The sequence below is a fragment of the Quercus suber genome, unplaced genomic scaffold (assembly GCF_002906115.3).
Source record: "Quercus suber isolate HL8 unplaced genomic scaffold, Cork oak 2.0 scaffold_73, whole genome shotgun sequence".
NCBI classification, from domain to species: domain Eukaryota; kingdom Viridiplantae; phylum Streptophyta; class Magnoliopsida; order Fagales; family Fagaceae; genus Quercus; species Quercus suber.
The window spans coordinates 959286-987136 of record NW_027069538.1 but is presented as its reverse complement, the minus strand read 5'-3'; the positions used below and the strand labels follow the sequence as shown (position 1 = coordinate 987136).

Genomic DNA, 27851 nt, shown 5'->3' with positions numbered 1-27851 from the left:
CAACCCCTAATCTCTCTAGCCTTGAATCTTTCGAACCCACAAAAGAAAAATATATATAAAAATAAAAACTTGAAACTCACTCTTTTTAGATATTCCTTTCGTTATACAGATAGCTAGCTAGATACGGAAAAGACACAAAAGTCACGTATTCCAACGCACCCACCACCACCTCATACCTACTTTACAATACAAACCCAAATGATATGAAAACCACCCCCAACTACTTAAAATTTTCTCCCTCTCTCATCCCGTTAAACCCAGAAATAACCTCACATTGTAGTTATCGTCAATTTACCCTTTTCTTACAATCAAAAGTCACAGCACTTTCGTTCACTTCACAGTTTCCCCCGAGACTGGGCCAGAATTTTCAATCAAAAGCGAAAGGAAAAGAAAAAGAGAAAACAGCCAGATATCATTTTATTTTTGACAAAACCCATGTTCATCCAAAAACTTTAGTCCAAATTCCATCTGGCCATCCACCCCCAACTCCTCACAAACGCAATCTCTCTCTCTCTCTCTCTCATATCAGCAAACAGGTCAGTAGCATAACACGTTCACTTCACACTTTCTCTCCCATCGGAACCAAAACAAAAATAGACCTTTTTATTTTGACACACCCAAATATTCATCCAAAAACATTTTAGTCCTCGCCAATTCCAAACAAGCAAACATGTCATGTCCTCCAAGCTCCATTGTTTACAACACAACCCTCTGCGCATGTCCACCAGGCCAACTCCTGAACTTCTCCACAAACAGATGCACTCTCTTCCAAGCCATCTCCGACATCCAAACCGACTCGGGTGTCGACTACTCCATAGGATTCCCAGCGACCATCTTCGACTTCGACTCCATCAGAAAGTTTACACAGTCACAGGCTGTCTTCTTGGAAGCCACGCTGGTGATGCTACTGTCCTGGCTTGTCTTCTGCTTCTTTTTGCGCTTCATGAGTCTTGGTGATGGCAGAAATGCCTGGTTCAAGATCAGGTGGTGGATTAGCAGATTGGACATTTCCTTTGCCACCAGGCATTGGCTGGTAAGAAAGATAAACAGTAACTTTTTTTTGTTTTTTTTTTTTTTAACTTCTTTTTTCACAATTTAACGTGCTTTAGCTTTTAAATTTTACTGTAAAGTGATTGTATTGAAAAATGCCATATGGGTTATCGAATTTGATTTTGGTATGCTCGCAAATTAGCATAGTTTTTAATTTATTTTGCTTAAAATGAAAAGAAACTTTTTAATTTTCTTTATATGTAAGTGATTCTAATGAAAGCTGCTATATGGGTTCTGGAATTTACATTGCTTTACTCGCAAATTAACATGGTTGTTGAGTTATTTTGCTTACAATAAAAAGGAGTTTTTAATTTCTATATAAATGTAAGTGATCCTTATGAAAAATGCTATATGGGTTATTGAATTTACTTTTTTTTCCCCTCAAATTAACATAGTTGTTGAGTTATATTGCTTACAATGAAAAGGAACTTTTAATTTTTCGAATTTACCTCATTTTGCTTTCAAATAATGTGTTTTTTGAGTTATTTTGCTTGTAATATATTTAGAAGTGATTCTACTGAAGATGCTATATGGGTTAACTTTTCTTTGCTCGCAAATTAACATGGTTTTTGATTTATTTTTCTTACAATAAAAAGAAACTTTTAACTTTTCCTATATCTATAAGTGATTCTAATGAAAAATTCTATAATGGGGTATTAACTTTAATTTATTTTAGGTCACAAAATAGCCTGGTTGTTGAGTTATTTTGCTTTCAATAAAAAGAAATGGAATGTTTATTTTTATATCTTCTATTGTTGGTTCTTAGGAAATATGCCATATGTATTGCCAAATTTACGTTGTCTTGCTTGCAAGGTATTATGTAATTGAAATCCTGTGAATTCAATGTGTAGGCAGAGCCTATATGCTAGGTAGGTACCAAAAGTTACCTAAATTGCTAATGCAGATATGAAAAAAGTCATGTGAGTTATTAAAAGAATTATTGTAAAAAGGGTGGTGCATGTAGCATTTCTAAATTCTAAAAGATGCGCTGTATTGGAGCTGAGTGGCAGATGTTTTCTAAACTTTTTTTTAGTGAAGTAAGGAATAAATGCCTTGATTGCTTGGTAGGGCTTGCATGCATACTTTAAGGGCCAGAGCTTGCACATGTTTGATAATTTAAGGTTGTGGCGTATTTGAAGCTGCCTGATCATGACTGGATGTCCATGGTTTGTCCAAGTGAGCATATACGAAATAGTGACAAACACAAATTAGAGGAACTTAATCCATAATTCAAGGGATGGATAACTTCTAATCATGTATTGCAATACTTCCACTCCTTTCTTTCTCAGCTTACACAAACATTTTTTTTTTTTAATTTTTTTTTTATAAGTAATAATTTTTATTTATATCAAAGAGGACCATAGTAAATAGGGAGTGTAAAGGAGTCAACAATTAAGTACAAAAATTACAAGAGTCAAGGAAATCAAGGAAAGAGGAGAATGATTGGTTTTGCAAAGTAGCCAACCAATCCAATAAAGTTCTAAAGGAAAATAACTTGAGGTTTGGTATGAATTTCTCATTATCTTCCAAACACCTACTATTTTGATGACGACCAAGCCTACCTTGCCAACAAGCCCGCCCCACAACGAATTGCAGCATAACCCAACTTATTCCAAATAAACCTAAAACCGTAGACCACAAATCCATAGCAACCGGACAATTAAGAAAGAGATGGTCAACCTATATTCTATATGATATTGGTGATGGGTCAAGGGTGAAGTTTTGTATGATATGGGTCAATAGACAATTCAGGATAGCTAGCTGCAAGAGATGTCTCCCCACACCAACGGTCTTGCCAAAACTTCACCCTCGACCCATCACCAACAGTTTTGGCAAGACCATTGGTGTGAGGAGACATCTCTTGCTGTCACCTATCCTGAATTGTTTAGATTTTGCTGAGATAAGGAGGCAAGTGTTGTTGAGCTTATGAAGTCCGCTAATGGGGTTCTTTTTTTGGAATGTAAGTTTCTTTAGGGGTGTTCATGCTCGGGAATTAGAGGTAGTGTCGAGCTTCATGGATACCATATACGACGCTTCAGTAAGGGGGTTTGGTGAGGATAAGATGTGTTTGAAACCAGATAGAAATAAGGGGTTCATGGTTAATAATTATTGGTCTTCTAGTGGGCTCTAATGATTGTTGTTTTCCATGGAAAATTATTTGGAAGCAGAAGATCCTTTCTCTAAAGGCTTTCTTTGTTTGGACTGTTGCTTTAGGGAAATGCTTGATGATTGATAATTTACGTAAAATGAGGGTTTGGATTTTGGATTGGTGTTATATGTGCAAGTGTAATGGTGAATTGGTTGACCATCTATTTCTTCACTGTCCAGTTGCTATGGATTTGTGGTCAATGGTTTTAGGTTTATTTGGAGTAAGCTGGGTTATGCCTCAGTCTATTGTGGGGCTTCGAGCTTGCTGGCAAAGTAGGCTTGGTTGTCATAGAAATTGTCATATATGGTTAATTGTTCCCCATTGTTTAATGTGGTGTCTTTGGAGGGAAAAAAATAGTAGGTGTTTTGAAGATAATGAGAGATCTATATCAGACCTCAAGTTATTTTTCTTTAGAACCTTTTAGGATTGGTTGGCTGCTTTGCGAAACCAATTATTCTTGTAATTTTTGTTCTTGATTTGTTGACCTGTACACTCTCGGTGTACTAGGGTGTCTCTTTTTTTGGTACCAATAAAACTTATTACTTATCAAAAAAAAGAAGGCATCCCTGACTAATATTTTTCCACAAACCAACACCATATGGACCATAAACACATCTGGTACACCAGCCACCCCATACACATCCATATTTCACCTCTATCACTTGCCTCCAAAGGGCATCCCTTTCAATCCCAAATCTCTATAGCCACTTCCCAAGCAAAGTTTCATTAAAATGTTTTACCTTCCTTATCCCCAAGCCACCCGAAGAGAGAGGAGTATCTAACTATAGACTACTTTTATTTAAAGTGACTCTACCTCCCTTGGATAGGCACAAACGTTTCCTTCTTGCTAATCTCCTTTCCATCTTCTCCAGAATTAGGTTCCATATTGTCTTACCTTGAATTTAGCACCCAAAGGAAGACCCAAATATTTCATTGGAAGAGTACCTTGCTTGCAACCAAGGACATTTAGCAATAACTCAATATAATGTACCACTCCAACAAGAACCAATTTTGACTTGCCTAGATTTATTTTTAGACCATAAACCACCTCAAACCAAATAAGGACCATATGAAGAATCAAAATCCGATCTAGATTAGCATCACAAAAATTAGAGTGTCATCCGCAAAGAGAAGATAAGACACCACCAAGGATCTTCCCTTTAAATTACCCACACGAAAACCTAACATGCGACCTTCATGGACTGCTTTATCCAACATTCTTCCAAGGACTTCCATGACCAAGACAAACAACAAAGGAGACAAAGGATTGCCTTGTCTCAACCCTCTAGAACTCTCAAAAAATCTACAAGGAGAACCATTAATCAGAATAGAGAAACAAACTATAGATAGACAGACGAAAATCCATCACCTCCACTTAGCAAAGAACCCATTCCGTTCTAGCAACTGCATAAGAAAACCCCAGTTTACATGATCAAAAGCCTTCTCAACATTTAGTTTGCAAAGTAACCCTGGCAAACTAGTCTTCAATCTATTGTCAAGGCATTCATTAGCAATAAGTATAGGATTGAGGATCTGCTTGTTCCTCACAAAAATATTATGTGAAGTTGAAATTATATCTTCGATTATAGTGTTAGTTGAGTGGCCATGACTTAAGCAATAATTTTATAAACCCCCCCAACAAGACTAATGGGGCGAAAATCCCTAACTTCACTTATTGCATTTTTTTTTGGGATGAGAGTCATGAAGATTGCATTTAAACTTTTCTCAAACTGACCTTTAGCAAAAAAATGATGAAACACAGCCATAAGATCAGGTTTGAGAATCCCCCAGCAAGCTTGGAAAAATGCCATTGGAAAACCATTTGGTCCAGGAGATTTATCACCATTGAAAGTCTGAATGACGTCATAAATCTTAGCCTCCTCAAAGGGTCTCTCTAATCAATCCGCATTATCGTTGGATATCATTGGAAATTTCAACACACATCTAGAAATGGACGATCAACTTGCTGCTTAGAGTATAAATTCATGAAAAATTGAGTAATATAATCTGCAATCATACCCTGATTGGAAGACAAATACCGTTACACTAACATTTTGAATCTATTTTCTACATGCAACACCACCCCACCCCCCCCCCTAGTTATCTTTTTTTTTTTTTTTTTTTTTTTTAAGTTTATATGCCTTTCTCAGCTCTGGTTACAACCAATGGTTGATTTATTTGCTGCTTTATAATGCATTTTGGTTTGTGATTTCAAGAGAATTCTTTAACTGGTTTAATGTTCTTTATAGGATGACCAGAAGGTTGTTACAAAGCGGAAGACAGAACTTGGTGGAACATTCTCGATTGCAAGTTGGATACTTTTCATTGGTTTGTTTGCTGCGTGAGTATTTGATGATATGCTTCTTTAAATAAGCAGTTGCAATTTGTTGATGTGGACCTGCCTCATTTGAAATTTGGATGGCTTTTTTTTTATCCTTTTCTTTTCCTGTTTATCTCATGACTTAGATTGACTTGGCTTTTCAGTTCTTTCTCAGGTTGCTATACCAAATAATATCTAAGAGATCTGTTGAGGTGCACAGTATCAGAGCAACAAATGCACCTGACTTAGCCTCCTTCGTCAATGACATGGAATTTAATATAACCACCATTTCTAGTATGAGCTGTTCAAACCTACGTGGTCTTGATACTTTGGTTACTGGGAATCCTGGCTTCATTGATGAAAGATTCTCACCTCTGTCAGGATTTGCAAACTACTCATGTCATAACACAAGTCAGGGACCAACTATAACTCTTAGATGTAACCCTTGTAAACTCATCCAAGACAATCTGTACATTTCTTGGCAGTATGTTGATCTTTCTAATAATCCTGCGACTGCAGTTGGATTTCAATTCAACCTTACTGCTAGAAATCAAGCCAACAAGAAACATGTGAGCTTTGTATGTGGAACATTAAAGAATGGAAGCAGATTTGATGATAAACCAGTTACATTCAGGGGGAGAGATGCAAATATATTGAAATTTAATTTATTTCCCCGAATATACCGCAATCTACATGATCTAAGGCTCATTCAGCCTCTATTTCATGAATTTCTCCCGGGTTCATCATTATATGAGTCAAGTCAGCTCCATGCCTCCCTTGAAAATTCTAATGATGGACTAATCAACACCACATTGTATGTAAACCTTCTCTCTGCCTACATTGTTGAGATCAACAACCAAAATATTATGGGTCCAGGTAATACGCTCCTCTCTTTTAATGTGTGGTCCATTCTTTTATGTGTTCTGTTTATTATCCAAAACTCTAGCTTCATACCCTTGTGCTGTTCTTTAACTGTTGCAATTCTTCCCAAGATCATGCTTGACATCACTTGCATTATATCCATGATGAAAACTTTGGTGATACCATTATCAACATTGTTTTGTACTTGCGGTACTGTTGTGGTAGTACTGTGGGCAAACAAGGTCAATGTGTTAAGTAAATATGTGTTTGTATGTTAACACATTTTTCTTGTTAATTTAGATAAATGTTGTTGTTCATTGCTATTTTATATTCAAAAGTCTGGTCTTATTTTGAAATTTGATTAAGATAAAATCAGATGAAATTTTAATATATTCTGTTGCTTAATAAAGTTAGGTATATAGATTCCCTGCAGATAATTTAATAGTCCAAAAAGGTATAGTCCAATTACATGGAGTCGTCCCTTTATCTTCTTGGCTTGCATTTTCAGAAATCATTATCCATAAGGGTCTAAAATGATAATTTATTTTGAAGAATGGGTATTGTTGCTGTCAACCTAATGAACCCTTTCATCAGTTTTTTGATGCAGTACAAAATTCTCAAAGGGAATTGAGAATTAACAAAAGCAGAAAAATAGAAAATATACCTAGGAATTAGCACCAAAAATTGCATGATATCAACACCAAGCCATTGGAAAAATTTTATTCATCAAGAAAATCGTATCCTTTTTATTGGATCAAAATAGCACACATATATACACTACTAGGAATAAACTCTACCCCCAATTGACTTGGTATACATCCTAATTACAAAAATAATCTTGAGTTCTTGACTCCTTGAAATTAAATAAAACACTAATAACCTAATTAATTGATACTCCCTGAAATAAAATCTAAGAATGTAGAGTCTAAATGAAATCTAATAGACCAATAGTAAACATACAATGGAGTTCTAAATAAAACTAGGGTAAACTACAAGTTTGGTCCCTAACCTTTTACGCTGTGTCCATTTGGTCCTTAGCATTTTAAATGTGTCAATTTGGTCCCTAACCTTTTGGTATTGTGTCAAAATGGTCACTGCTGTTAAGTGATGGATGGAATGCTGATGTGGCTAAAGGTGATATTTAAAAAACATTTTTTATGCTGACTAAAATTGCCATGTGTATTGCCACATCATCATATAAAAAGAGAAGGTGTTTCTAAAAAAAAAAAAAACAACGCAGGGACAAAAGCTTGTAGTGCCACCTGCCCTTGCTTCATTTTCTGATTTGAAATTTATTTTCTTTCATTTTCTTCTCCTTTGAACCAAATGGGTTAAAGCCCAGATTTGAAAACTCAACTTCCTTCATTTTTACAGCAACCAAACAAGGAAAAGACAAAAATTTGAAGCTTAGGGAAACCACTCTTAAATCCCATTTCCTAGACTAAACAACACCAGCAATAATAAAGTCATAAAGCTATCCCTCTTAAAGGACAACAAAGCAGTATAAACCTAGTAACTAGAACCAATCAAAGGCCACAAAAACTAAAAATGTTTCCAAAAACCAACAAAGAAGCGTGAAAGCTTGAAGAAAAACCCAAGTACCTTATCACCTGAAAAACAACGCCAGGAAATTTTGATGCTTCCTTGGCAGTTTTGATTATTACTGCTTTTGTGCGTCAATAGTGAAGATTGAAGAGTAGTGAGACCAAGATCAAGAAAGAAACTATAGAGAGAGAGAGAGTGTTAAAATGAAGTTTGAAACCAACTTTATTATCCAATGGCTTCAACCTCGCCTGGGCCCAATTCTACCAGCTCCACCTCCCGCATGCAATTGACTCCACCACATGGTCGATTTCTTCAAACCACTTGTTGCCGACTTATCTTGAAGACTCCAGAGGAAGGGTCATCAATGTTGGTAAAAGCACACTTTAAATGCACTTGAGTTGAGCTCAAAGCACAAAAGCCCCAAGGCTCTAGTGGCTTCTGCCTCAAAAGCTAGGCTCACTCAAAGAAGCATGCTTTAGGTGCGCTTTTTTATATTTTTCAAAAAAAAAAAAAAACCAAAACTGAATTAAAACTATAGGATCTTGACATTATTGATATAAACTATTGATTTGACATATTTTTAGTGTAACTTGTCCTGAAAGCCACAACCTCCCAGTTCTTCTCTATTTTTATTTTTATTTTTTCTTGATTTTTTTTCTCCTTGAAACAGTAACCCACCTAACTTCTTCTTCTTATTCTTTTTTTTTTTCCCTTTTGGAGATCTGCTTGGTTCCAATTACCATTTTGCTAGGTTCTCATATTCTTAGCTCATTCATGAAAAAAGAAGTATGATCTAATATATTTGTGGTAATTGTTTAGTTACTTTTTTTGTGGTTGATGTTGAACATAGAGACTAATTCTTATAAACTTATAGTCATTAAATGACTAAATTATTAACTAATATTACTAATTAGTCATAGGGCATTATGGATATTTTAGATTTAAGAAAAGATATTAGATGGAAGTACTTATATCTAGCTAATCCAAAATAATAAAATGACTTGACATGCAATTTTTGTGTTAAAATTGCAAAATCAGGGCTTATCTAAATGTTATATGAATTATATAAAAATTTTTATTTCAATTTATATGATCATTTGATTGTTGCATTTCTCATTAATAATTATTTAAAAAAAATGAGCTCAGGAGTGCCCTTGCGCTTTGCGCATAGGCTCCAAGACACTTAAGTGCGCCCCTTGCTTTTACCAACACTGGGAAGGATCATTCTTTCTCAATAGTGGTTAAGTTTTGGGAATGCATTGTTTTTCACAGGAGGGTTAGATTTGTTGCTTTGCAGGTGGGTCTGCATGGTGAATTTTCTTATCAAGTTTGTGTTTGGTTGCACAGAAAATTTGGCTGAAGAGATAAAATAATAAACTTTGATATTTTTTTTCCCAAAACTGTGTTATTTATTTATTTATTTATTTTTATAGCCATGTGGCATCCAGTCAGCATAAAAAATATGATTTTAATATCACTATTAATCATGTCTATATTTTCCATCCATCCCTTAAAAGCAAGGACAATTTTGACACATTACCAAAAGGTTAGGGACTAAACTGATACATTTGAAACGTTGGGACCAAATTGACATACAACGTAAAAGTTAGGGACCAAACTTGTAAATTACCCATAAAACTAAATAAAAATAAAATTGTATTCGTTTTCTTGCTTCACTTTTGTTTGCTATTTTTGTTAATGATTTGGAGGGTATACAATTTTTCATGTTGTGCCAGGACATATGGCCTTAAGAGTAACATGCTTTGAAGTTGCTTATTTAAAAAAGTATTGTCTCTGTGGGTGTTTGGGAAGAGCACTTGTGTTTTTGGAGGAGATCATATTTCTTGATTATTATTGAAAGAATTAACTCTTATATATTCAAGAGCTTCTTTATTTGGGCGCTTATGAGGATTTCTAGGAATATCTTGTTTGATGATTGGGATCTAGGTTTTAATGTTGTTTTCCTTGGGCCTTCCCCTAATCCCTTGCGTCTTGTCCTCTGTGTTAGTTATGGAGGGTGCCTTGCATGACAATTGGAATTTCTTAAAGCTATATGAGGATTACTTTTAACTAGAAAAAAGCTTTAAAAATGGGTCTTAAAGTAATCCCAAAGTTACTATTGAGTTCATAGAGCTCTTACTAAGGACTACCGTGTTTTAATGCCTTGAGATTGTAATTGTGATGTTGGACAAACTGGGGAATATGTCTACATGTGCTTGTAGTTGGTTTACGATTAGGAGAACTTGTGGATCTAGGTCTAAAATTGTTGAAGAAAGGGTTATGGGGTTGCACTAGCAATTAAAAGATGATTTGAAGAGTTATTTGGTGGTTATCTATTAGAAGAAAGTACATTTGGTTTTAGGGTTTTGATAGGTAAAAGAAAGGCCTTGATTTGGGCTAATAGGCTAGAAGAAAGGAAAAAGGTTACCCCCAAATTGGTTTAGACGAAAATTCCTCCAACCCATTGGGCCATTATGTGGCGACATATAAAATCATTCACATATATTATCAATCAACACATACTATATTGGAGGAGATTCCTTGAAATTGATTTGAAGGAAAACTTTGTCCTAGAAGAAAAAAGGTATTTAGGGATTGTATGAGCAGTATCCGTGAATATCACAAGAATTAAAAGAAGAATCAGTGAATATCACAAGAAGAAAAGGGAGAAGAGTAAAGGAAAAAAGAATAATAAGGAAAATATGCCTTATTACACAACACTTAATGTCTTATAAATCAACTCCTTATCTCTTTGAGTACATTGAGGACAAATATATATAAGGGCTCTTCCTTGTAATAATAGTATTAGGACTCCTAGTTTAACTAATAAACTAAAAAGTTAATAAAAGACTAACTTCGAATCAAATAAAATAAAACCTAAGATACTAAGAATCTCGTAGAATATTATAGACTCAACTAAGGAACCAAAATACCCTAATTTTCAGGAATTGCAGAAATTATAGATGTCCATGAATATAAAATTGACCATGGCTTAATTTTTTTGATAGTTAATGTTTTATTAAAAAAGAAACCCGAGTTATGGGAAAATTAACAAAAAACTACACACATCCAAAAATTCCTCAAATGAGGAAACTCAAAGACAGCTCATTGCAACCCTCCATCACATAAGGAAATCAAGAAAAACCCTTTTAATTTCAGAAGAGAATGTTCATTCCCCTCAAAGGTTCAGCAATTCCGCTTGCTCCCAATAGTCCACAACAAGCACAAAGGAATGGCGCCCCCAAATAACCGCTGACTGGTGACAACCAAAACCTTCTTTCCAACACACCAGCAGCTCCACCACATGTTTGGCGAGTACCTAAGAGACACCAAAGAAACAAAAGACAAAGGTCCATAAACTGTAAGCATACGTGCAAAGAATAAGGAGATGATACACAGATTCCTAATCATTCCTGCACATACAACAGAGATTAATAACGCATATATTCCTCTTCCTCAAATTATCCAACGTAAGAATCTTACCCTTTGTCACTGCCCACGCGAAAAAATCTACTCTAGTAGGAGCTTTTGCCTTCTAAATGCTTTTCCAAGGGTAGGAAGGAGTGCTTTTGTTTGTGATGATTTGTAGGAGCCACTGCATCCAATCTTCCACATTCCGATCAATTTTGTGGGAATACAAGATATCAAAGATAGACTATAAGCTCTCCAATTCCCAATCATGAACAGGTCTGGTAAAAATAACTACCCAATGAATAATCCCATTTTGCCAATGCTTGTAGTCCACCACCTAAGCATCTTTGTTCTGAGCAATGCAAATCATCAGAAAAACGTCCTTTAGATCTCCCCACACTGCACATCTTCCCAGAACCGAATTTGAGCACCACTCCCCGCCTTAAACTGAATGGAATGAGAAAGCCTCTCCCAACCATTCCTACTGTGTTTCCACAGGGATATTCCATGTGCTTCATTGGCCACTCCTGAAGACCAATCCCTCCAAGCACAACCATATTTTGTAGCTATGTCTATCCTCCTTAAAAATTTTCTGTCCATAGCAAAGTGTCTCGATTACTTCCCAATGATGCACTGTTAACACAAACAAGGCTTCTAATTTCCAAACCACCTTATTGAACTGGCTGACAAATGGTCTTCCAATTAACATAATCACTCCATCTCCTAAGTCACCCCATAGCAAATCTTTTTGTATCTTCTCAAAGCGATGAGCAACTCACTGGAATCGGAAATAATGACAAGATATAGGTGGGCACACTAGAAAGAGTACTTTTGATATGAGTGATTCTCCCACCTTTGGATTTTCTTCCATCCTGCTAAAATAACTTATTAAAAAAAATATCCAAATAAAAAACTGTTTTAACCATGTCACTTATAACTAGACCTTTAAAACCACATGACTTTTACTTCAATTGGACTTCACACATGAACCCCATAAGATAATTCTTGAATGGAAAAACTTGTGCAGCAGTAACAAATCAGTCTTCCATGACTGCATCAAATTGTGGATTGTCTAATAGCTTACCCTGGGTGTAATAGATGTGCAGACCTCTTACCCAAGTTGTGAGCACCCTTCTAACAGACTTTCATGGTTACATGATTACGCGCTGGGGCATAGAGGTTCCTGCTTGTTACTTTGTAGGAGAGAGAGTGAAAGAGTTAAAACTTTAAATTTTTTAGCTTATTGAATTGTTGCTTTCGGTTGATCCTATGCCAGTTTCATCTTATCCATTTCCTGTTCTATTAATTTAAATGAATTTGGCTTCTATGGTAGAAAAGAAGCCAGTCAAACTAAATAACATGCTTGAATTTTTAATGTTTGATATTTTTCTTCTTACATTAAAAAGATTGTCAGTGGACTGTAAAATTGGCAATTCTTTAGTCAGAGTGACCTGGACAGACTACCTTAAAATTTTCCTGTATTATTAAGAACACATTTTTCTAGTTAAATGGTGTTATATATATATATTGATATTGCAGCGGTGGCTACTACATTTCTTAGTTGCAGTATTCTTCTATTTAAGTAGTAATAATTTAATATTTACATGATATTCATTTCCAATAACTTAACTCTGTCTTATTTATTTGACATGCAGTAAGCTTCCTCGCTGATCTTGGTGGCCTTTATTGCATCAGCATTGGGATTTTCTTCTATCTTTTGGTGCAAGTAAGATTCTTTTTCTATTCAAAGCTGCCTCCTTGATTAATTCTGTTTTCAGGATCAATTATTGAAATTCATGAAAATCAAAATAACCCATACCCAATAAACCATGCAATGTATATAAAGAGAGATGAACAGTGCTTGAGCCCCTAATGAACAATGAACAACACTCCAGCAAAGTGCTTCATATTAAATGGCAAAGAAGGCAAGAATTAATAAATTTCATTGCAGATCTCCCTTTTGTGTTTTTTGGTGTGCTTGCTAAGTGTTTTTACTAAGTGGAAATGTGGCATTGCTAGTGTAGCAAAGTGATGGTGGTAACAGTTGCTTTTTGTATTTTAGAAACAGTGGTTGGCAAGGGTGGCTGTGATAGGGAATGATCGTGATATTCTGGTGTTAGGGTCATTACTTTTAGAAGCGCTTTTTTTTACCCTGTTTTGTTGAAGGGAAAATAAAAGTTCAATAATGTGATATTGATTAGGTTTTTAAAAAATAGGAATGCATATTATCATTTATGTACATATAAAGTTATAATCTTTATCTTCCTTTTTATTGCAATATATATAACATAATTCCGTCATGTGATCATGAAATGAAATGTAGTACCAGCCCATCTTAAAATTTAATATCCCAAAATTTGGTATTATTCTTATACTTCTACTTGATGTCTCATATTTATCAAGGTTCCACCCTTCTCCAAAGATGTTATAAAAAAAATTAAAAATTAAAAAAAAAAAAATCTTTTAGTTTTGTTCTTGATAATTTTTATTGTCCTGATCAAGAAAATCTTTCATGATTTGTAGTTTGAGTACAGAATCAAAAAACTCCGCAATGAAGATAGTGTTTTGCGAAAGATTAGAAATCGCCGAAAGGCTCAAGATCACTGGGATAAAGTAATGCCTTTCTTATTTGACGACGGCTTTCATTGATTTTTACATCTATATTAGTTGTCTTATTTGAACTGACTGATATGCATGCTACTTTTAAGTTAAGGAAGTACGTAAATTACACCTGGGGTTGCAATACGTTGGATGACGACTACAAGAAGCCTCAAAATAAATCAAGTTGCAGTAGTTTTATGGTTCAATCAGTTCACAGAAATGGATCATCACACAAGCGGAGCCAACAAAACAAAATGGATTTCAACAAGAAATTTAGCTTACCTAATGAGAAGGTGATGCTTTGTTATTTTCTTTCTAGTGAAGTTAATTTACTCCCTTGAAACACACTTTTAAAGTTTGTATATATATTTATATATATTGATTTATTTTTAAATTCTTTTTCCCCAAAACTGACTGGATTTTATATTATGCAGACTGCTATTTCAGAACGCAGCTGCACTACAGGAGTGAAATCTTGTGTAGCAGGAACTGCACCAATCTCTCATGGGCAGATGTCAGATTCAAGTGATGCACCTGTGAGTTGCCTTTTCTGGTTTACTTGTCAACGAATTTGGGGGTCCTTTAATTTGTAATTTTAGATAGATCAGCTCCCATACTTTTTTCCCTTTCAGCATATTCTGAATCTGGCATTGCCAACCCTTAGTTGGCACATATTACAGAGTATTTCAGAGTACAGTCTCCCAAATTTCCTACCAGTATTTACCTATGATTGTTGTCTTCTGGACTTAGTGCGGTCGTATACATGGCTGATGGAGGACCGTGGCAGCAACCATTGAAGACATATAAAAGGCGTCCTAAGACTTTTAATTTAGGGGTATTTTAGTAATTTTATGTTTTCTGGAATGGGCTGTGTTATTAGTCCATTGGGTTTTATTTAAGGCTGCGTTTGAATTGGGAGTAAATCATTTCCGGAAATGGTTTTCCACATTTTTGCGTGTTTGGCTGTTCCAGAAAATAGAATTTTCCGGAAAATCACTTCCAATTTTCCCTTACCCAACGGAAATCATTTTCAGTACCTATTTTCACTTCAAAGTATTTCCGGAAAAAGAGAGAGAGAGAGAGAGAGAGAGAGAGAGAGAGAGAGAGAGAGAGAAAGGAAGGAAGAAACGGAGAGAGAGGAAGGAAGAAACGGAGCGACCCACGAACCAGAGCCAGAGCCGGCGACCCACTGCCACGACCCATTGCTCGACCCAGACGACTCATCGCTCGACCCAAACCTAGAACCAGAGCCGGCGACCCATCGCTCAACCCACGAACCCAGAGCCAGAGCCGGCAACCCACCGCCACGACCCATCGCTCGACCCAAACGACCCATCGCTTGACCCATCGCCAGACCTAGACGACCCATCGCTCGACCCAAACCCAGAACCAGAGCCGGCGACCCATCGCTCTCTCTTCCTCGATCTTGTCGACGACTCAGTTTGCGTTGTTGCTGGAATTTGCATTGTTGTTGCCGGAATTTGCGTTGTGTTGTTGTTGTTGTTGCCGGATGATGTTGTTGTTGTTGGCGGAATTTGCTGCTGGAATTTGTTGTTGAATTGGCTGTGATGTTGAAATTTTTTGTAATAAAATTTGTTTGGATGCTGAGAAAATGTGAAAAAATTGTAGGAAAATAGCATTTTCCTAATAGAACCAAACACATGAAAATATTTTTTACAACAATTTTCATAATATAACCAAACATCTGAAAATATTTTCCTTTTCCGAAAAATAGCATTTCCGGAAAATAGGTATTTTTCGGAAAATATTTTACGGGAACCAAACGGACCCTAAGTTTAGTTATTTAATTTGGGTTTAGTATTAAAGTCCAAGGAGTCCTAGTCCAAGTTTTATTAGGTTTTTAAGAAATCCTAGTTCCACTAGGATTTTTTTTTGATAAATAACGGAATTGTATTAATCAGAAGTCCAAGTACGCTAGGGGTGTACATGGATAACAATACATTAAACACATAAATTACAAAGATCAAGCATTTTTAAAAAATTAGAAGAAGAAAAAAGATTAAAGGAAGAACTCCACTCTAGCAAGGTGTGAAGAAGAGATTTAAATCCTGAAATAGACCGTTCCTTCACTTCAAAACATCTTGAGTTCCATTCTTGCCAAATACACCATAGGACACAATGTGGGACAGCCCTCCATAAATCAATTCTCTGATGCCCACCGAAGGAACCTTGCCAACTCGAAATAAATCAGAGATACCATGCGGCATAACCCATTGAAGACCAAATAGATTCCACACCATCGACGATAATTCATAAGCAATAGGATAATGAAGAAGAAGATGGTTCACTGGTTCCCCAATTCCTCACTCTTTTTACACATATAGCACCAATCTACAACTACAACACCCTTATACCATAAATTCTCAATAGTCAAAATCTTACCTAATGCGGCAGTCCAAGAGAAGAAGGCAACCCTAGGAGGGACCTTTGAACGCCACACAGGTTTCCAAGGGAAAGAAATGTCAAGAGTAGAGGAAAGGGAGAGATAGTACTCACTCACTTTAAAATTATTATTCCTTGCCGATTCCTAACATTTTTTGTCTTGACATTCGCCATTAAGGGGCATAGAATTGATAAGATCCAGAAAAGTGTAAAAATGTTCCGTTTCCCAATCTTGGGGAGCTTTAGAAAAAAGAAGATTTCAGTGAAGCCTTTGGTTAGGAAAGTGTATAACATCTGCAAAAGAAGACTCTTTATTACAACTAATGTTATAGAGTTCTGGAAAAGCCTCCCGGAGAGTATAGCTTCCACACCACACATGATGCCAAAATTTAGTTATGTCGCTAACACCAACCTCGAACTGAATGGATTTCGAAAAGGCTGGCTAGCCTTGTCTTATGGTCCAAAGACTAACACCATAAGGATTAGAGACTTCTTTTGTACACCAACCTTCCCAATCATTCTCATATTTAGTCTCAATAACCCGCCTCCAGAGATGGGTTGTCTCTCTTCCATATCTCCATAACCATTTTCCCAACAAAGCTTGATTGAAGGTTCTCAAATTTCTAATGCCCAAACCGCTGGATTGTAAGGGAGAACAAACCTGAGCTCATTTTACTAGATGGAATTTAGGGGACTCATCTATCCCACCCCATAAAAATTCCTTTGAAGCCTCTCAATACGAATAGCAATATCCACTGGAATATGGAAGAGAGATAGGAAATAAGTTGGCAAACTTGAGAGAGTGTTTTTGATTAAGGTAATCTTACCACCTTTAGATAAATATAATCGCTTCCAACTCGTTAATCTTCGCTCCATTCTTTCTAGAATAGAGTTCCAAATCGCCCTATCCTTGAATTTAGCACCCAAAGGTAGTCCCAAGTAAGTCATTGGCAAAGATGACTATCTACAACCCCGCAATGCCATAAGTTCCCCCATATTAGACACCTCTCCAATTGGAACTAATTCTAACTTAGCCAGGTTAATGTGCAACGCTAACATCGCCTCTAAAGAGGATAAAATCTCCCGCAAATATTCAATCTGACTTGTTGAAGCATCACTGAAAATTAAAGTGTCATCCGCAAAGAGTAGATGGGCCACCATCAGGGGGGTATTAGACTTGGTACCGACAGTGAAACCCGAGATGTGTTCAGCAAGAACCGCACCATCCAACAAGCGGCTTAGTGCCTCCATAACAATAGCAAATAAGGGTGGGGAGAGAGGATCTCCTTAGCGCAGCCCCCTAGAGCTCCCAAGGAAATCCTTCGGGGAGCCATTTATCAAAATTGAAAATCTCACTATGGAGATACAAAACAAAATCCACTTTCTCCATTTCTTAGAGAATCTACAGCGCTGCAACATATACATAAGAAAATCCCAACTGACATGATCAAAAGTTTTCTCCACGTCTAACTTACATAAAACCCCATATATCCCTGCCTTGAGCCTACTATCCAAACACTCATTAGCAATTAAGATAGACTCTAGGATTTGTCTATCCAAAACAAAAGCATTTTGAGACTCAGAGATAATCCTAGTAATCACCCTTCTCAGCCTATTAGCAAGCAACTTGGAAATGACTTTATAAATACTGCCCACTAGACTAATGGGTCTAAAGTCTCTCACATTAGCAGCATCTATTTTGTTTGGAATGAGAGCAAGGAAAATTGCATTAAGGCTTTTCTCAAAGACAACTTGTGAATGAAAGTTTGCAAGAACCTCCATAATTTCAAGTTTTAAAAAGTCCCAACAAGCCCTAAAGAAAGCCATCAAGAAACCATCTGGTCCTATAGATTTATTGCCATTACAACCTTGGATGACACCATATACCTCCTCTTCCTCAAATGGTCTATCTAACCAAGCAGCCTCTTCCTCAGAAATCATAGAGAATTCCACTTCATCTAGCATAGGTCTTTGGTCCTCATTTTCAGAGTATAATTGTTTGTAGAAATGAGAGATGCAAGTTGATATTGAATTTGGATCTGATGTCAATTTACCTTCCACCAAAAGATTGTCTATGGTATTAAACCTTTTGCGGGAGTTTGCTGTTCTATGAAAGAACTTAGTGTTTCTATCTCCTCTCGGATCCAAAGGGCCCTAGATTTCTGCATCCAATATATTTCAACCATAAGAGTTACCTTTTCAAGATCAATGTGACGCCGTTCTTTTTCCAAAGTCTCATCATTTGATAGAGGACAACTATCTTCTAGCAAATCAAGTACTTCAAGATTCTTCCATAACTTGTTCATCTTATCCTCCACATTGCCAAATTCTTCCACATTTCATTTCTTTAAATCTAGCTTCAAAGCTTTCAATTTGCTTGCAAACTAAAAGCTAGGGGAACCTTGAAAATGATAGGACTCCCACCAAGTTCTCACTTTCTCCACAAAACTCTTTGCTTTTAAGCACATATTCTCGAAGTGAAAAGGGCGGCTGCCTCTGTGAAAATGTCCCCCTTCTAAAAGAACTGGAAAGTGATCTGAAAGTAATCTATGCAATCTTTTTTGACGAATGTTAGGAAAGTGCTCTTCCAAATCAGAAGAGAGAAGAAACCTATCAAGCCTAGACTGCGAAGCCACTACTCTAGAATTAGACCAAGTGAAAGTACCACCTTCCAATGGTAAATCGATATGATTGTGTTTAGAAATGAAATCTAAAAATTTAATCATGGCTGATGAGGAGTTTGCACCAAGTTGCTCTGAAGGAAATCACACTACATTAAAATCACCTCCAATGCACTAAGGCACATTCCACCAACTATGAATACTAGCCAGCTTTTCCCAAAGCAAATGTTAGTCACAATCAGAGTTTGGTCCATATACACTAGTGAAAGCCCATACAAAATGATCTACCACATTCTTAAATTTGCGTGAGACAGAAAACCTTCCCACTACTTCGTTAATATTTTCCACCATTCTTCTATCCCACATCACCAAAACACTCCCCAAAGCACCAATAGAGCCCAAATATAGCCAATCCAAATGTTGACAACCCCACAAGCTTCAGATCTCTCTCCTTGTTATCAATTCCATTTTTGTTTCCTGAAGACAAATAATGTCTGCACCCCAACCTCTGATTATATTCCGAATTCGAAGTCTTTTTTCCAATCACTCAACCCTTAACATTCCAGGAGATAATTTTCAGATTCATTGAGGCATGACAGAATCCCGTTTCCCATTAGCCTTTTCTAACAAAACAAAATTATTCTCAAAATTCCAAGAATTTAGCAGACTTTCAATTCCCGATGCCCTTTAGAATCTATCTTAAGCTCTCTCTTCTAAGAGCATTCTCCCTGCATTTTAGCTTTCTTCCTAGCCTCCAAAGCTAAAAAAATCCCAGGAATTTCCACTTCAAAGCCTTCCAAGTACCCACAGATTTCCTAAAAGCTTTGATTCGTTTCTCAACCCATGGTGATAAATTGAGTGGAAAGCATCTGCAACCTCTACAAGTGGAGTAACTAGGTTAGCCATGGCCAAAGGTTGGACAACCAGCGGTTCTTTAATCTTTTCCCAGTTTACAAGACCCCCCCATCAGAGTCTCCCAACTCACAATTTGACCCTGATGCTACAGAAACATTATCTAGAGCACCATCACATTCATTCGCCCAACTAACAATATACCCCTTCCTTGAAAGTGTTGTTACCCTGTCCCACAGCTCCCTCGAGATCGGAAAAATCCGACATGCTCCCAAGTGAGTGGTGTAGTGATATAGGAATAGCTATCTACCTCTCTCCACAAAGCTCTAAGATCCATTTCTCTGAATTACCCCATGTGTGCTCCAAATCCTTATCGAAATTCTTAATGGAAGGGTGAGGCTCAACATGACAATCCTCAACGGTAACTAGCACCGGAGCTACTGCAAATCGGAGATTAGGTTTCCTAGTTCTACTAGGATTAGGTTTAGTTTTCTATTTAAAGAGTTATGGTGTTTTCTATTGAGGTAGAGATTAATAATATTTTCAGACTTTAGAGCTATAAGCATGTTATGGTTTGTGTGATGCAGACTACTGCTAAGTGTGATGCCAAGGAAACCTAAGAGCAGTTCTTAGGTATTTATCTTTTATTTACTGTTTACGGCTACTATTCACAGTACTGTTCACAGCAACCCATATCTTGATTTTCACCCTTGTTTTCATTCCCAAACCCTATTAATCCTTGTCCCCTTTGGAAACCCTATTATCCCTCTTATTTTCTAGCCTATTCCCCACCAAACCTAGCCCTAATTCTTCAAAAACCAACCTTTACCAGATTTGCCCCTAGTGTTCTAAATCGGATTTTGTTGTTCCCCCTTGTCCTAAGTCAATGGCCCCTATATCTGCATGTTGCTGGAGGTGCTAAAGATAATAGAAACTGGGGACTATGTGGCTCCTGTTTGTATGAAAAGCTGATCAGACTCATCAAGAGCAATGCTTCTCATACCAAGAGAAGGCCATTAAATTTTTGAATATGAAGATGGCACTATACATGAAGGAGAACACAGTTTTTTTTTATTTTTTTATTTTTTTATTTTTTTTGTGTGTGTGGGGGGGTGGGTTGGTCATTGATTAAAATTATGGGTCATTTTAGAATAAAGATAATTAGAATATTAAATGTTTTTAATTTACTTTGGCATTGGCTATTAGAAGTGGGGATGAGTGAACAATCATCAGATTTGAAGAGGATTGTAAGGACCCAAACCCACTGTAACAATATTGAACCTAACAAAGCTGAGTCCCACATCACTTGAGTGTCCCAAGCTTGTTTCATAAGGAGGGATGCCACTCTTCATTGTAACAACACGTTTTCCACTCTGCTGTTTGCTAAGGGGAGAAGCAAAGCCAAAGCGGACAATATTGTTACATTGGGTTTGGGTCCTTACAAGGATACTATGAAGTCATTCTCTAGAATTGATGATACTATACAACAAGGATGAAGGCTGTCAGGGAGCTACAGAATCGGATCTGCAACACTAAATATTACTAAAGGAATCCTATGGGCCAGGGCAAAACATCAGGAAGAGCTCAGGGTTTTATATTGCCAGCATCGTGCAGCTAAAGGTTCCATTGTGGAATGTTCGTGGGGGTGAGTGATGGGGAGAAATGAATTGAGATTCAGATACAGAATCTACTACGTAATTTCAAAGCAGATGTTTTTTTCCTTAAAGAAACAAAAATGGGGTCATTGTCCAAAAACATTTTAAGAAGCATATGTGTGAGCACTTTTGTAGACTGGATTCATTTAGCATCTTTGGGAGCATCCCATGGTCTTTTGTTGATGTGGTATAAACAGGTAGTAGAAAAACTTGAAGACTTTAGGTGAGCATGTCCTCATGCAAATTTTGATATGTTGAATACAGCTTTATTTGGGCATTCTAAGGTGTTTATGGGCCTAAAATAGATGCACCTAGAAGGGAGTTAGGAGAGGAACTAGCTGGAATTTATAGTTGGTGGAATGTACCTTGGTGCATTGGGGGTGACATTAATGTTGTCCAGTTTTCAGCTAAGGGAAGGAGGGCAACGAGGTTAACATCAGGGATGTGGTATTTTGTCGGAATTTGTTTCAGAGCATGCACTGTTGGACCTGCCTCTAGAAGGCAATGTATTTGCTTGGTACAATAATCAAGACCCACCTTAAATGTCCAGGTTAAGGTATATTTTTGGTTTCACTTAAATAAGAGGCACATTTTCCCAAGTTGAGTTAGAAGTTACTCCAAAGACCACAATCTCATATATTGCTTGATTGCAATGGGATAACAAAGGCAAATGCTCCTTCAAGTTTGAAAATATGTGGTTGAAATCAAAGGGTAGAGAAAGTGTGAAATTGGTGGAGGAAACTACCATTGGAGTGGGTCTCCTAGGTATGTGCTGGCTCTTGAACCTCAAATCATTGAAAAATGATATGAGATTATGGAACAAGGAAACATGTGGTGACATGGAAAAATGGAAAAATGACTTATTGAAGGAAAAAAGAATTTTGGGCAGTAGAAAGTCAGACGGGAATCTGAAATGTTTGGAGGGAACAGGAATGCTTGAGGCTTTGTGGGGGCAAGAATTCAGTGGGTGGAAGCTGACATGCTTATTTTTGCAGTCTTTAAATGATTGAACTATGCAGTCTCTTTTGCTCTTGGTCGAGGGATTACTAGAATTTATTAGATTCATTGAGCTTTCACTAGTTGAGTTTACTTCTGTTTTATATATATATATATATATATATATTTTTTTTTTTTAAAAAAAAAATGATCAAATAGACCTGGAAAGTTAGTGCCATAATGTCTACATACAATTAGATTTGTAAATATGTAAGTTGTCTGTCTGGGAAATATAGTTAATACATTAATTCTGATTACTTTGTGAAGTTTCAAATGAAAAGAAAATTTTGTTGATTTTAGGCATGTGTTCTGATGCTTATCTTTCATGCTTATATTCTCCAGCCTGTAAAATGTAAAGTTCTTGGCTCTACGGATAACAGGAAACAGCATTCTGTTGGTTTATGCGAGGGAGGTTCCTCCCAGCCTCAATCATTTACCCTTGCGGATGAAAATATCATTCCCTTGCCACCTACACTAGGTAACAGCTAATAATTAAAACTTTAGCTTGCGTTCTCATCCTTTTTCAACGCAATTATTGTTTTGTTAGCATGTGTTCTTTGAAGGAGAAATTTGGGATAAACTGGCCTTTGTTTTACTCATCTTTTTGATATCATCATATGCTTTCCAATGAATATTTCAGACTCTCAGTATATGGTTTGTGCTTTGTAGATCTGTGCCATGGTTTTTCATAAAAGGTTTTTCACGCATACAATGAATAACATGTAAATTTGGTTGGAAACTCAACTCAGCTAGGCCATAATCCCAGTAAATTGAGGTCGGATATTTGCACTTTTAGTTTTTCCTCTATTATGAGTTCCTTCCATATTATTTAGAATTTTTTTTTTTTTTTTTGATAGGTAATAACAAACTTTATTGATAATAAAAGTACAATGAATTTACGATAGTAAACTCACTGCACTGAAAAGAATACAAACCAATCAAAAAGAAAGACTAACAGAATTAAGGAATTCAAACAAAGAATGACAATGCGTAAACCCCCAAATACGGTACCGTTCAAGCAAAGTCCTAAGTAGAAAAGACTTCACACAGTCTACAAGTCTCTCAGTTTCCTCAAAAGTTTGGGCATGGCGCTCCTTCCAAATTAACCACATAAGACACGCTGGAACCATATTCCACACGTTTGAAGTGTGACTTCCCAACCAATTCCACCATGCAGAGAGAAGAGAAACAACATTCTTTGGCATCACTCACTGAACCCCAAACAAATGAAGGACTTCACTCCACAAGGTATGAGTATACTTAAAATGGATCAATAAGTGATCCACAGTTTCCTCTTCACATCGACAAAGGCAGCACCAATTAACAAGAGGTAACTTCTTTTTAATGAGGTTATCTATAGTAAGAATCCCACCCCTAGCAGCTGTCCATAAGAAGAAAGCCACCCTTTTAGGTACCTTAACACACCAAATGCTCTTTCAAGGAAAAGACACCAATGGGGCTGCTAGCAATGAAAAATAGAAAGAGCTCACATCAAAAACACCACTACAATTCAATTGACATATCATGGTATCATCACCCCCTCTAGGTAACTTGGATGAGATATGCGCAAAAAAATCATAAAAGATCCCTATCTCCCAATCTTGAAAAGCACGACGGAAGCGTAAGTTCCATCTTTTACCACCCCCATCCGATGCAAGCTCAACCATATCAGAAATCATAGCTGCCTTATCCACAGCAATAGCAAACATTGCTGGATATAAATCTTTCAAGGCAGTAGGGCTACTCCAAGGGTCATACTAGAATCTGATACGAAAACCCTCACCCGCTGCATACAACACATGACCAAAGAAGCTCTTAGCCCCCTTCCTAATGTTCTTCCACATACCACATCCACGTGTCCTTCTAACAACTCTAGTACACCATCCCCCACTAGCCTCCCCATATTTGGAAGCTATAACCTGCCTCCATATACGTGTGACCTCATGCCCAAATCGCCATACCGACTTCCCAAGCAAAGCTTGATTAAATAGCCTAATCTTCTGGATCCCCAAGCCATTTGCCTCCACTGGCCACACAACTTTCTCCCAAGCAACAAGTGAGAATTTAAAAACATCATTAGATCTCCCCCAGAGGAAATTCCTTTGAATCCTCTCTAATCTGTCTGCCACGTATTGTGGAATAGTGAACAAAGATAAATAATAAGTAAGGAGACTTGATAAGGTACTCTTCAATAAAGTAAGTCTACCCCATTTTGAAAAATATAACTGCTTCCAACCTACGAGCTTTTTTTCCATCCATTCAATGATGGGGTTCCATATTGAGGAATCCTTATAATGTGCCCCCAAAGGCATACCCAAAAAAGACATGGGTAAACAGCCTACCTTACAACATAAAATGCGAGCTAAGGCATCCAAATTCCCAACCTCACCAATCGGCACAATCTCACTCTTACCAACATTTACTTTCAATCCTGTGGTAGCTTCAAAGAAAATTAGAACCATACGGATATGTAATAATTGTTCCTCAGATGCTTCTACTACTACTTGATAACGACAATCCTAATAATTGATAACAACAATCCTAATAACAATCAAATACTTCTACTACTACTTGAGGCATTATCTTATTATCTGCTGCTCAGCAACAATCTTCTAGTCCTTATCTGCAACTACATCACTTAATCCAACATATCCTTGAGACATAGCAGAATGCAAGTGAGACCAGTAAACAAATCCCTAGCAATTTGATGTCTAGTATAAAACAAAAGCTAACCAAATAGAGTAGGAAAATTAGTCATTGGCTAAATTGCAATCAAGTAGTACTTTTGTTCAAGTAAAAGAACTTAGAAGCCAATTTTCACTGAATTAGACATTACTCCACAATTAATAATAAGGTTTAGCTACTTTGAAGGATTTAAAACACATTTTGTTTTTGTGTTGGACAAATGTGGTCAAAGAAATGGGTGATTTTTTTTTTTTTTTTGGAGTGGGTGAGAAGAAATTTATGTCAACAAACAATAATTAATCAAAACCAACAGTTTAAAATGTCAAACATAAAGGTCAGGTTCAAGCATTGTTTGTGAAGGGCATGTTAACCAAGCAGGTAGAGAATATATTGACAATATTTCAAACCAGCAAATTAAGCCCAACAGAGAGAAGAAACTTCAAACCCAAAGTGACGTGGCCCATGGGCTGACTTGGTAAGTGAACTCACGTGTCTGCCTTGTCTTTAGTAGACCAATAAACTCAACAGCAAACTTCAAAATTCAATATGAGATGTGTAGACTCAGGTGAGGCTCGCGATAGGTCTCGGCGAGAGCAACAGTGATCTTCAGTCAGATCTGCATCGAAGTTTGGTCTGGCAGTGGCGTGCGATATGAAGGGCTTCTGGCACTTGGAATCAGCACCAAGCTAAACTTAGGCATCAGCACCTAAGGTGTAACATAGGCATCAACATCTAAGGTGTTAGGAATCAACACCTAACTATTGGAAAATATCTAATCTGAATTTCATTAATCACATCTATCCTCCAATACAAATAAACCAGTCTCTTTTATAGAGCTAGAACTGGAAAATAAAGAGATAAAGATAACAACATACCAAAACTAATCCTAACTGAACTCAAATACTAATACTTATCTAATCTCAAAAATAAACAAAGGAATCCTAAACTAATCCAACTACATAAGAAATCCAATCTAATTAAGTGTGTTGTCCTCATCAAGAAGCTTCTATGGCAGATCACATATGCTTCACAATGGGAACATGTTTTTGATTCAGCATCTTCATTTAATGTGTTGGAAAATTATCATTATTGATCTTATTGTTAATTAAGAAGAAATGAAATCCGTTGGATGTTGGGTATTTAAAGCCGGAAATGCTGTAATTTGTCGTTTCCCCTCACCTTATGCAAGTAGTTTAAAATGATAAGAAAGGAAAAGCAAAAGAAACAAGGGCTTGCATGCAAGGCAAACTTTTGTTCACCTTCACCTTATGCTTGGTAGGCTCAAATTTTTTGAGAATTATGTTCCTTAGTATGGTGAAAATAAAAATGGGCTACATATGCTTGAGTGATCAGTGTAGGCAGTGCACGCCATTTGAATTAGTTTAGATTGCATAAATCTTAGAACGTCCAAGTAGTTTGGACCTTACAGTAGTCCCTTCTCAGGTGTTTCTGTGGATGGGTGAGGTATATGGAGGACCTGATAGGCCCACAATTATTGTACACTTCCCATGCTAACACCATGATAACCTAGTAATATCTTGCCTCCTGCGTCATATGGTAGACGATGCTTTTCAAATGTCACTTAGGGCGTTTCTGTATTTGCTCTATGCTTTAGGATTATACTTTGTAGTTGTATTATTGAAACACTTCATAATTGTCTAATAGATACAGTTGTCCTATTTTTAAAGCGACCGCTGTGATTCTACAAGATCTTTGATTGAAGTTCTTAACAAAAGAAGGAAAACAAGTAAAAAGAAATGAACTTTGATTGAAGGTTATGTTTATTAGCTCATACCATTTCTTAACACAGTACATGTGATATGTTATTTCACAGAATTGGAGGCTGGTTCTGAAATGGAAATATCTGATATCCAGAAGAATCTCAAAAGTTTGTATGAGTATAATGTCATGCTGAGGGAAAAGCTCGTAGCTGCTCAATTATTGCTTCATGCTTTGGCTAAAAAGTCAGCATCTCCTATAACAGGGAGCAAAACGTAGAATTGCTGAAGTATCTAAGCAAGTAAAAGGAGTCCTTATCACTCCACATTACTCAGAATTCTGTCAGAGTTCTCTCAAGGATGCATGGAATTTTCTGCAAACCTTTGTTCTTGGGAGGTTAAATATTGCGGCAGTAATCATCCATTAGATGACCACTTGCTTCATGGAGATTTAAACCTTGTCACAGGCCACTTGCTTGGAGGATTAGACGGTGGCATGGTAAAGGAGGGGATACTCCATGTACTTATGATATTTCAAATGGGCATTTCCCTTGATATGGTCATTGCTGTTGCTTTTAAATTAGAATATGGCTCATGGATGGGCTGCAGAAATGATATTGTTTATTGAGTCCTATCTTACCTGCATTGTAATTGCAGAACAGGCCCTGCAGCATGTACCATAAATTCCACTGTAATTGTTTCAGATTTTGATTGTACAAATGGTAAACTCGGAGAAAAGAAGCTGCCTTTTTTTTTGGGGGGGGGTGGGGGGTGGTGTGGGGTTGGTTGGTGATTGTTTGCCGAGAAGGGAAACAATGTATTGGCTTGGGTTATGGTGAATGATCATTTCCATTTATCTTAAATTTGATGTTTCTTAGATGAGAGCATTAGCTGTTAGCATATGCTCCTCCATAGATACTGTGTGATTTACATTAAGGAGTGTTGAAGTTTGGATTAAGGACATAATTGCCAATTTATCAATCC

At 36.8% G+C, this 27851-nt stretch overlaps 1 protein-coding gene across 2 annotated transcripts; it reads left to right on the top strand.

Moving 5' to 3' along the window:
* Nucleotides 1-38: 38 nt before the first annotated feature.
* LOC111995782 (uncharacterized) lies at nucleotides 39-27825 on the top strand. 2 transcript variants are annotated; one of them, XM_024027713.2, is made up of 9 exons: nucleotides 145-1033; nucleotides 5449-5540; nucleotides 5695-6395; nucleotides 12992-13062; nucleotides 13860-13949; nucleotides 14045-14230; nucleotides 14372-14473; nucleotides 22807-22942; nucleotides 26984-27825. In XM_024027713.2, the coding sequence occupies exons 1-9, from the start codon at nucleotides 671-673 to the stop codon at nucleotides 27145-27147; spliced, it is 1905 nt and encodes a 634-aa protein (XP_023883481.1). In that variant the 5' UTR covers nucleotides 145-670; the 3' UTR covers nucleotides 27148-27825. The 2 variants fall into 2 exon arrangements, with proteins under 2 accessions (XP_023883483.1, XP_023883481.1); XM_024027715.2 differs by lacking the exons at nucleotides 14372-14473; nucleotides 22807-22942; nucleotides 26984-27825 and having other exon boundaries at nucleotides 39-1033; nucleotides 14050-14116.
* Nucleotides 27826-27851: the final 26 nt, after the last annotated feature.

Excerpts from the sequence above, each read along its gene's own strand:
- LOC111995782 (XM_024027713.2), top strand. The coding sequence starts at position 671 with ATGTCATGTCCTCCAAGCTCCATTGTTTACAACACAACCCTCTGCGCA. Across the intron at positions 13,063-13,859 it reads TCTTCTATCTTTTGGTGCAA|TTTGAGTACAGAATCAAAAA; the intron begins GTAAGATTCTTT and ends CATGATTTGTAG. Across the intron at positions 14,231-14,371 it reads TTAGCTTACCTAATGAGAAG|ACTGCTATTTCAGAACGCAG; the intron begins GTGATGCTTTGT and ends TATATTATGCAG.